Source organism: Gavialis gangeticus, unplaced genomic scaffold (assembly GCF_001723915.1).
Source record: "Gavialis gangeticus isolate Ggan-Ray unplaced genomic scaffold, GavGan_comp1, whole genome shotgun sequence".
Classification (NCBI taxonomy): Eukaryota; Metazoa; Chordata; order Crocodylia; family Gavialidae; genus Gavialis; species Gavialis gangeticus.
This window is the reverse complement of record NW_017729001.1, coordinates 24,242,258-24,254,013: the sequence shown is the minus strand read 5'-3', so window position 1 is coordinate 24,254,013 and position 11,756 is coordinate 24,242,258. Positions and strand designations below refer to the sequence as shown.

Genomic DNA, 11,756 nt, shown 5'->3' with positions numbered 1-11,756 from the left:
TAGAAAATAGAAAGTTAACAGTGCACACGCCGGGAGGAGCAGAGCAGGAGAACAACATTATCAAATGGAAAAAAATGTGTCATAATGAGAAGACCACAAAGTTAGAGGATCTAAGCTTGGGTTCTAGTTATGGCTCATAAAAGTGCTCCTAATTTCTTGTTCAGTATTTCTAGAAAAAGCAATTTTTTTGCTCTGAAATCCCCTCTTTTTATTCTTTTCTCCTCTTGATGACTCTTGATATGTGGGCATTGCTGATTGGTCTCTCTGCAGTTGTCATACTGTCCATGTTCTGTCCTGTCAGCACATTCCTTTATTTCACAAACCCATCACATGCACACACCCTAATTTGGGCTTTCCTGGTGTCCTCCTAAGTTGGTCTCCTCCCCCTAGACTGGAACGTCCAAGGGCTCTTAGTTTGGCACTGTGACCTGGTGCCACCTTATCTCAAGTTATGGAACATGCCTACAGCTTCTCAGCCTGTGTGTCTAACCCTGTCTGCCTTGAAGGCTGTGAAACTGTGCAACAACCAGGCTTTTAGAAATCAATTAACCCCTGCCATTGCCCTGGACCACTATTTTAATGCATACCTAATTTACCCATAAGTCAGTTCCCAAAAGCAAACCTTTCAATGCCATTTTCTAGCCATCAACATACAGGTACAGGGGTTTACCTGGAGTTTACTTCAAACCCATGTATCTAACACCAGACTTCAACTTCACAGAACAGCATGATAGATATGGCAAAGTCATGAAAAAAAACGGAGATATGCAAGGCTAGGTAACTTAAGGGGTTAATGCATCTCTCAGGTTCCAAGTTCAAACACTAAGCTTAAGGTATGAGTAAAATTGCTTGATCAAAGCTTCTCTTTCTCTTAGAGTATGTCTTTGTTCCCATTCAGGCTGCTTGGATAAGTCAATTCTTTGTCCCTCTATGAACTTTACAAGATTGATATGGACACTCAGAAGTGTGCAGCAGTCAATATGCTGGGTCTAATCTTTTTGAACTCTGGAAAATAATGACAACGATGTAAGAACCAACAATGAACTATTTCATTGTCCATTTCTTTAAGCAGAAAGAAAAGCATAGGCCAAAAAATGCCTTCTTGGCTCCCACGTGTGCAGGTAACCATTTTCCAAAAATTCCCCACAGTTGTCCCCTGAAACTCCCATACCAGGCACAAAACCAAAATGTCACATGCCTTAGATAAAGGCAGGGAAGATGAGGGCATTGCCAGTACCCTGCCACTGCAGTGACAGAAAAGTCAAATTATACTTGGTTGCTGACAGAGCTTAGATGAAATACCACCGCCATTCCTTTCCCCAGCCACTGATTGACAAATATTCAATCCATTACTGCAATTTAGTCTAACTACTAGGGCTGTGTGAAGCTTCGGTCCCTGACCCAACTTGGTGGAGATTCGGCCCAGTTTGGTGGCCGAATCTCCAAATGGAAATCGAATCATAGGACTCTAATCTCTCTGAATCGAATCAAAACCCTCCGAATCAATTTGGAGATATTTGGAAAGATTCAGAGATTCAGACATAGACACAGCTTTAAATGTTTTTTCTACATACCTTGAGGTAGCAGGTGACTCGTGAATGCTGGGGCACTAACAGTGTCCCATAGAAGCATGGGGGGGCTCCCCAATGCACTCGGCAGCAGACCAGAAGCACTTCTGGTCCACTTCTAGGTCCACCAGGGAGCATGCAGGGCCCACCCCCTCCATGGCCCTCTGGCTCCACAACTGGTGCCTCCTGGGTCTGGGGGGGGGCAGGAACCCATGATCCCCCCGTGGCCAATCCAGAGGTGGGGGGTGGCACACTTCCCGGTGGACCTGGAAGTGAACCAGAAGTACTTCTGATCCACTTCTGGGTTTGCTACCGAGCCTATGGAGGGCCCCCCTGCACTGCTGTGGGACCCTCCGTGTGCCCCAGCATCTCAGCGTTCACAAGCCATTGTCATATCTCGAGGTATGTAGAAAAAACATTTCAAGCTGCGCCCATGTCCGAATCACTGATTCTCCAAATCAGCATCAAATCTTCAGATTCGGATTTGGCTGAATCGAATCAGGGACAGTGATCTGAATCAACGAATCGAATCACTGTCCCCGATTCAGGTCGAATCTGAATCCAAATTGAATAGAACCTGCTTCGCACACCCCTACTGACTACCTATGCAACACAGGACAAGGAACTTCAGCCAGCAACTTCTTCATCAGCCCCATCACTTGCTATAGCTAGCAGAGTGGAGAAAGGCTTGTATCCTTTTGCAGAAGAACTTGCCATGGATAGGATACCTCTGAGGAGAAAAGCTGTGACTAGACCAAAAGCAATCGATGAAGAATCTGGGATTGTGCTAAGAAGGGAGAACAGTAGGGAACTGCCTCTGGGTCGGAGGCTAGAATTGAGTCTCAGAAGGCTTGGTTGCACATCTCTGCCATATGCTGCTGTATATTTCTGGTTTATGTGTCTCTAGCCAAGGTTATTGTCCATTGGCAGAGGCTGCACATGGAAAAAAAATGGCTTGGGGCAGTGGGACTAGGGCTTCATTCTTGTGCCCAATTAATTCCCTCACAATCTCTCTCTAAAATCATATCAAATAGAAATTGTTCATTTAATACAATGTCTGCACTGCTTTTGATAGAGCAAAGCAAAAAAGCATGCCCATTAGGAGCTCCCTGCACACCCAATGGTGCCGCTGAGGGGGGCTGCAATGTGGAGCATGAAGATTGAAATGTCATTCATTGATAGGACGGATATTAGTATGCAAAGGCAGACCTTAAGTGTTAATCTGCCCTCATTCTATTTTCAATGAGGGGAAGAGAGTCTTAGAAAAACAAATCCAGGCGAACAATGTAATCCAGGTCTGACATTCGACTCCTATTGGTCGTTTTTCTGTTTGTTCACTTTTATCAGTCCAACCGGATTCTCATGGCTCGCTACTAGTAAGCAAATGGTAGGGATTTTTCAAAGCTGACAGTCACTTTAGCAAGATGGTGTTCAAGGATCTAATTAAACCATTGGCTCGGTGTTCCCAGTTGCAGAGTAGCACAAAAGCACTGAGGAAGTAAAGGTAAAAGACCTTCCTGTGTTTCAGTGCTACATCCGTGACTGGGAGGGGCACTGTCATGCTCTTGCTATTCTTCCCCCCCCGCATTATGTTGAGTGGCTGAACAACTGTTGCATTTTTCAGTTGTTAGTTTCCAGTGATGGGAACCAATATAGCCATTGCCTTTCCTATTCCTTTCTTCCTAAACGGTAGGATTAAGGAGCAATGAACACATCTTTTACATTTCTGTTCATGCCTTCATATTTCCAATTTTTTAGGGCCGGAGGTCCCCACTCAAAGCCGCGCCATGTTTGTACCTCTGCAAGCCAGCGCATTTATAAATTTCAGAGAATTTTAAACACAATTAGGCTGAAGAAATGGCCTCTGATGGCTTCGACTACTTGCTTGCTGCACTGTGCCTTCTGAAATCAGAACAGCCTGCTAGGCTGCATATTATCAGTGCTGTCTTCTGTGTAACTGGCAATGTGCAAGGCAGGGTTACACAAAATAATGGATATACTAGACTGACATGTCAGGTCCTATTTTATTATAGGAGACCGTACTTCAGTCACAGGGCAGGTTTCAGAAAGATTAAAATTGCCAGGCCACTAATGTCTTTTAACCCTTAGCATTTAGACTAGCAGCAAAATGAATGCTTAGCAGGGTATTTATATATACCTGCACTCATTCCAGTGCAGCCCTGTGTGGAAAACTGATAGCCTTAGAAACATCATAGATGGAAAAGACCTGTTAAATCAGGCTATCCATCTCCTGGGAGGTGATACAGGACTGCTCCCTTCGGAATATTTTTGGTACATAGCCAATCTAGTTTTAAACAGCCCAAGAGATTGGGCTTTCTGTATTGTTATACCATCTAATCCTGCTCAATATTGGGAAGCTGCACATAACATACAGCCTAAATTTCCCATGAATTTTGAAGTTATTTATTGCAAAATGTGATTCTGAGAGTGCCTGAGCTAAAGCTGGGGACAAAAAGAAGTGAGGGGGCAAAACAGTCAAAAGCCTAGCAATCAGACATTCAGTTGGGATGAGAGAGCTCAAGTCTCTTATCTGCCATTTTTCCAACTCCCAGATGGGAGGGCTGTGAACATCAGGTTATTGTCCCTCCCCATCTCCCCTGCTGGAGCTGGCCTGCACCGTATAACTATTTAAGGTGGGAATCTCAAAGCTACATCAGGACATGAATGACCCAGTCCTATGGGAAACATCCAGTCCTATAAGCACTGAGTACCCAAAGCCATAGCCCCCTTATAAAGCCTCTGCTTCAATTCTCCTAGATTATAATATATGACAGGCAGAGCAACTTCTGCATCATGCTGCTTCAACATGTAAGCACAGAGGGTGCCGTTTTCCCCTGTGCAGAGAGCTGGCAAGACCACTACTCCCTGCTCAGCCATTGGGATAATGCTAGCTCTTATTACAGGGGTGAATTTTACCCAAAGCATTTAACAGACCACAACATTTGCCATTTCCTAGCACTGTGACCTAGTGGCTGTTTACTGGCTTAACCATAAGACACAGACAAACCATCAGGGGCTTGCATTGCAATTGTTGCATTGAGAGGCAAAAGAAGAACATTGATGCTACAATGATAACTTAAGTATTAAGAGCAGGTTAGAGGCACAGAAACATTTTGGAAACACGGTGGGCAGAGTTGGGAGGGAAGGGAGGCTTCTGGCGGTACCTAGCACTAGCTACAACCCCTCTTACAGTGTAAAAGTCAGTCCTAACCACTCGGCTAGTACAGTGGCATCTGAAGTAAAATTGGCCAAAGGATTTTGCTGGAGCAATCTGCAGAGAAACCCGCCCATCTTGACATCAGAACGCTTCATCACTTGGGAAACGTGCCTTTTAGAAAAACTCCCCCCACAAAACCCTTCCAAACATGTTGAAATGCCCCATTTGATATTCTTGGAATGAAGCTTTTCAATTCTTCATTTGTAAAATAGATTACATTTCATTTCTCTAAAACACGGCATCATCTTCTATGCTGGAAGAGTCAAAGTCAAAACTGAAACGTTTTAATTGATCAAAAACAAATTGTTTTCGACTTTTCTTGTTTAGAGAACTTGGAAATGCCCAGGGCCCATTTCAATTTGAAACAAAGCCAAACACTGAAATCTCCGAATCTGTCACACAATGGACCTGTTCTCTTCCAGCCAGCTCTGCTTTCAAGTTATCACCATTCATTGGACCATACATGCTTTGATATCAGGTTTTTGGCCCTTATTTCTAAAGGTAAAAAACAATTTTTGGATGCATTTGTTCTCTTTTAGACTGAAAGGGTTTATAATACTTACTGTTAAACCAATTTTCGAGCGTAGTAGCAATTTCTGTATGCCTCTGAAGCCATATCCTTTTAAAATCACAAGTACACAAATAACTAGGAAAGCGTGGCTGCACAATTACCTGTCAGACAGGTCATTTGAATTCCCAATAGCTAACAGCATAGAGATTAGTCAGTCTGCCCAAATAGTAGGATGCCCGACTAGTACTTGTTCTATACCCGCACCTTCCTGGCATTAAACAGATCAGGCAGCAGACAGCTCTCCTCCAAAGCGCTCCATATATCACACCCGTCTAAGTAGAAGACAGTTGGGTTCAGCACTTGAAAGATTTGAATGCTACCAAATCTGTTTCTGCACTTACTCATGCCGACATCAGCCCACTGATTTCCCCATGAATTCCACCTGATATACCCCAGCACAAGTGATTCAAGGCTTAAGCCCAATGTTTCAGCATTTTCAGAGATTAAAAGGCATTTGCAGCCTTGCACTGTTGTTGCAATTCCAATTTCTAAGAGGTTGAGATAACATGAGCTACAGAAGTTAGGGTTTGCATTAATACAAAGGCAAGGAATAGAAATTGCCTTTCATATCAAGTCACAGCACTGGGGCTTTGAATCGTGCTTTAGAAGAAGGTGCCGAGCTCTGTTGCCGGCATCTGTAGAGCGCGCTGTAGTTGCTGACTGTGTTGTATTTGTCTGACATTTGCTACAGAGGCCAGCGAACTACTTGCTATTAGGGAAGTGTCTTTTCTCATGAAGGCAGCATGCCTGATCCTCCTTCAGCCTACGAGCTGAAGCTCATCGCTATACTCCAAAAGAAAACACAGCACAAAGCACAGCCGATCTCTCAAGTTGAGACTATGACTTGTCCCCCCAGGCCTAAGAGAAGTGACATCACTCCTTGGTAGGGGATAATAGATAGAAATTAGCCCTTTGCACCATTCTTCCATAGCATTGTCACCAGCGCAATCCCAGTGTAAGCTGCTGGCACGGAGAGTGACAAGCTTGAAACGAGAGCAGCCACTGGGGACCACCTCAATTGCATGTAGTGCACAGCTACTGACCACTGAAGCCTCATGGTTAATCTTCTGATGTGTCATCAGCACTCGCGGTTCAATACGGTGCAGCCCGGCATTTCCTGGCTCTCCTGCTCTCCTGCAGATGTTCTGACACTGAGCTCATCACTATCATTTAAGTGCCTGAGAGGCAACGAAGTAAAACAGAACGATGCTGCACTGCAAATGACAGGGTTGGCTTCTTCTAAACTCAGCAACTCCTAGTTCGGGTTGAAGAAAAATGATTTTCCTTATGTTGGCAATGGCAGGGGGAGGGGTTGGGGCTTCTTAAGCAGAAAACATTATCACTATAATAGGGCTTACAGGCCATCTGGGTGAGGCATTTAGGTCTGGATCCAGAAAGATCCAATTAATTTCCATAGGAACTATGTCCCTAAAAGTGTTTCTGAATTCAGGCCTTAGTAATGTTACAGGAGGCTTGTAATGACATCAGGACATGTCGAGGCGCTCTGCAAATTCCAGCTCATATGGTAATTTGCAGTTGCTCTTATTGGCACACGAGTGGCTCTCAAATCTACTATTTTAAACTCCCTTGAAGATGCTCAAAGAGAAAGCTTCAAGCAGCAGCTGCCCTTTCCCTGCAGAGGCTATTTTTCTTACTGTTCATTCAATATTTGTCTGGGTAAAAGAGGAAAGGAGACAATGTATTACTAGAGAGAATCAAACTAGTGATAATGTTTGAATTTCTTCTAGGAGGCAGAAATTGTAAGAAGGCTCCAGCCAGTGACTTTATACTTGAGAAACTGCATTTTAAACCAGCAGAAATCAACAGTAAACAGGGACCAAAAAGGAATATACATACATGTATACAAACACACACACATCTATACACATATACAGCCCCCTATATATACACAAACATACCTACACACCTATACATATACCTATATACACAGACACACACGTGTCTCTGTGTGTGTGTGTGTGTGTGTGTGTGTGTGTGTATGTGTGTGTGTTTTAAGTGATTTTTGAACCAACAAAAATCAACAGAAAACGAGGGGCCAAAAAAGAACACACAAACACACACACATACACACACACACACAGACACGCGTGTGTGTGTGTGTATGTGTGTGTGTTTTAAGTGATTTTTGAACCAACAAAAATCAACAGAAAACGAGGGGCCAAAAAAGAACACACAAACACACACACATCTATACACATATACAGCCCCCTATATATACACAAACATACCTACACACCTATACATATACCTATATACACAGACACACACATATATATTCATATTCCTTTTTGGTCCCCTGTTATATGCATATATCTATGCATCCCACAAACAGCCACTTCGCCTGTAAATTACCAAGGGAATTTAGACTTGACTTACCTCAATGTGAACTGATCCTCCGTTGAGTTTTTAGCAATGGATACAAGGAAAGTCAGAATATCACCTTGTTTGACAGTCTTTGGTATGTACTGGATGGCGATGTTATTATCCAACCTCATTTCACTTAATGAAGGGCCAACACGTGCCTGGTAAAGGAACACACTTCCAATCCTTTGCAAGGGAGGTCCTGACTCATCAATGTCATTGCGCCCAGGTCTGATTCCATTACTTTTTCTCGTGTCCTCCTTAGCGCACTCCCCCTTCTCATCACCCGGCTGGATGGCGTAGTACAGCTCCACAGGGCTTCCTTCAGAGTGATCCATTATTTTCTTGCGGCCGGCAACCACAGTGGGAGGGTTAAACCAGGCCGGCAGCAGTTCCAGCTCTGCCACGCACAGTCCCAGATCGCCCTTCAGCCTGCAGCTGCCTCTGACTTCCCGGGTCTCTCGAAAGGCAAACACCCGCAGGCAAGGCAGCCGCTCTGTGGTACTGTAATCATCCCAGTCCCTGCCCACGATGTAGAAGAGGACCTGGACTTTGGGCTTGGCCAGGTAAATTTTGTTGTTCATAATGTAGGCTTTAAGTTTCCAGTTAAAGGAAAATTTGTTGGTGGATACAAACGGATTTGAAGATGACATTAGGTCCTGGGGCACTACTTGTTCAATTGAGAAAGGTCCATAGCTGGCATTTAGTATGGGTGGCCTCTTGGATTTATAGATAAAGAAGGACTCCACCCGGGATTGCAAACTAGAGTTCCTCATGATATCCTGGTTGGCTTCCTTAAGAAAGAAGGAAATGTCTGCATTGTGGATATGATAACTCACGGGTAAATAAGTCGGCAGCAAGGAAAATCTCTGTATGCTCTCCAGGATCCCTCGAGTCTCCGTCACTGTTAAAAGAAAAGGAGACTTTAGAAGCTCCAAGTTGAAAAGATTCAGCATCTGGCAGCCCTCGAAACCCCCTCCCCATGCCCTTCATACAATCACAAGGACAATGTAGTTCTCATGGCAGCCTGCCCTGTTTGGAAAATCAGAGGGCAAATTATGGACCTGACTTTGGGGGAGAAGGGGTGTTTTTTGGGTTTCTTGCCTCATGTTTCATGAGCTCTGATAAACTGGGTAGATAGAAATATCTTAGGGTACATCTACATGGTATAATTCAGTGCCATATTGAGATAGCTCAGGTACCCCAAGTAGCATAGCTCCACTAAGGCAATGTTCCAGGGTAGGCTGTTGCACTACCACAGCTATACTGCTTCTGGTACCCCGCCTAGCTTGAATATCTCTGCACAACCACGTAGATGTACCCTTACAGTCCCCCTGCCGAATAAAGTGCTAGTAAGAGCACTTTGTGGCATCGATCAAGACAGGGCCCCATTATACAGAGTATCCAAACAAGGTGAAAGGAGTGCTGCCTCCAAGACTTCATACTTAAGACCAGGAAAAGCAGACACAGGTAAAGCGGTTTTCCAAAGGAACTTATGAGTGCAATTAATAACAATGCCAGAAAACAGTCCAGTGATTTATCCGCTGGTCCACACTGCCTGTTCTAGTTGCAAACATGCACTTACATTTAAATGTGCATTCATTCATTGCCAGGGACTGAAACCATTTGTTCATGTCTATCAAGCTAGCAGTTGCCTTCCAGTACCCATCATTACAATAACCAAGGTTTGACTTTCCAAGGATGTTCAGGAGTAGCCTAACTCCGCTCACCTCCAAGCCTGTGGATACAGCACAAGCCCTCTCCCTCCAGCAGGGCATCTGACTCTCCAGTGAATGGACCTTCCTCTGGGGTGATAACCACCCTAGTGCAAAAAGCTGAAATGCATTATTTCAGTCCTTCTGTTAGACCTAATCCTGGCTCTATTCACTATTTCTTAGCAGCAACCCCAGACACCAAGGTAACTTTAAACTCATTGTCTTAGTACAGTTAACAGTCTAGCCCAGAGAACATGGAGCTAGCCAGCATGTGCTAAATTACCCAGTGTTTGGCACGGTGAATTAGCCCACACTGTTCTACGTTGGCTAGACTATTAGCAGTCCCCTACTAGTTAATTTAAAAAAACAGGAGGGAGTGCGGTAGAAGGACATGGCTGAGAAGTCTTGCCCACAGAGTCCACGCTAGGGCAGAGAGCTGAACCTGGATTTCCCCGAGTCCCAGGGTAGCGCCTTAATCAAACAGCCAAAACCTTCATTCTAGAAAGCATCTGGATCACCCTTGCTATAATGTACTTGATAAATGCAAGCCATTGTCATGGAAAACCCTTTGCCACTACACCAAAATTTGATTTAAAAAAAAGAGTGGCATGATATCATGCAGTAGAAAACAATCCAAATTCAGAGAAAATTTCAAAAAACCTAGGTGGCAAATATCCCACAGAACGCACTGGGGGGATTCAAGCCTTTTCAGTTAATGGCGCTTTTAGCATTTGCGTGTATTTTGCTGCCAGGAGACTTTATGGCATTCCTTTGTGCTATGTTTATGTTTGCTTTAAAGACCTGCATAATTAAACTTTAAAAGATGGAGAGAAGATCAGCATACTGATATAGCCCCTGCAGACAGCACTGGTTTAAAGCTGTAGAAAAACCCTTGCAGACTCCCGGCACATTTAACTATCTTTCCGAACATCTCCTCCTGTATCCCCTGAGAGGTTAGAAGATGACCAGGGAGTCCGGCATTAGGACGGTCATTTTGTAGACTGTCTATGCATGTAGACACGTTTCCTGCCATGGAAGGCTGGATTCTTCTAGGCTAAAAACACCAATTTAGAGCTTCTCTAGAGCACTGGCCCAAAAGCTCCAGTTTCATTACGGAAACTCGTCGGGTTTTGGCCCCTTGGCACCCGGCAGAATACAACAAGAAATGTTTTGATACTGGCCCACAGAAATCTACTTCCAGCATGGTTCGGGGATTCAGAGATTATGAACCCACAACATCTAGACGAGCCATAAGGACTTCTCTGAATGACTCTCTGAACTGCACCATATCAACACAAAGACACCCAGAAAAAGGATCTTGATTTCAAAATCACCAGTCTCAGAGAATCTATCACAGGCCTGACCCCCCCACCCCACATGATCCTCATTTAAAATTTGGTGCCCTATTTCTGGCCTAAAATTGTCTAGCATCAGCTTCCATAGAGCAGTGTTCCTCAATCTTTTAAGTAGCAAGTACCCCCTAACTTCTGAAAAGTTTAATAAAGTACCCCAACATTCAATTTTCCAGGGGATTTTATATTTACAGACTAATGTGTGCCATATGTTGGAAGAAGGGCTGTGTATGTAAGGCTATGATATGGCAGATGTCTGAGCTGGTGTGGATAGGGTGCACAACTCACGTATGTACCTGGGCTAGAGGTGATGTTGGCCAAAGCTAGGAGGGCTGAACACCAGATTATTACTGGGGAATTTAGTTCTTTAAATTGCACCAATTTTTTTCTCGTCGTTTTGAGAAGAGAGGGCGAGAGAGTGTTGGGGTACCTGCGTACCCCCTGCTTGTGTCTCATGTACCCCAGGGGCACACATACCATAGGTTGAGAAACTATACCACAGAGGACCTTGAACAATGTCCCTGTAGTCAGCCCAGACATCTAGCATACTGTAGCCTGCTTGCAGAGACTCCAGGTGACCAATTTTGCGCACCAGACTCTCTGTACAAAGTGTGTGGATACCCAGGGGTATCAATACTGTGCATCTGGGAACATTCACAAATCACATGTCTGAGTTTTTTCTACCCCCTCTCCCCAAGAAGACAAGAGATTAAATTTAAAAAGAAAGATCATTTTTAAAAATAATAAATCAGCTGTCTTTTCATTTGCCTTTGGGTTTGTTTCTTTACAAGGCAAGTTTCTACCTTCCAATGCTGCAGAGAAAAGCTTAAAAATATACTATAAAAAACAAGGCAGATTCTCCTGTGTTCCCATGGTTCTAGGATCTGCAAACATAATAAAAGCAATTTTAATAAAATAAAAGTCATTTCA

At 44.0% G+C, this 11,756-nt stretch overlaps 1 protein-coding gene across 1 annotated transcript in view; it reads right to left on the bottom strand.

Moving 5' to 3' along the window:
- The window catches only part of LOC109290239 (transmembrane protein 132D-like), a 402,287-nt gene extending 392,894 nt beyond the window's left edge, over positions 1 to 9,393 (bottom strand). Inside the window, exons 1-2 of the mRNA XM_019506644.1 lie at positions 9,345 to 9,393; positions 7,775 to 8,663 (exon numbers count right to left, since the gene is read on the bottom strand). Of these exons, the coding sequence (XP_019362189.1) occupies positions 7,775 to 8,663; positions 9,345 to 9,393 (938 nt within the window). The remainder of the gene's footprint in view (positions 1 to 7,774; positions 8,664 to 9,344) is intronic.
- Positions 9,394 to 11,756: the final 2,363 nt, after the last annotated feature.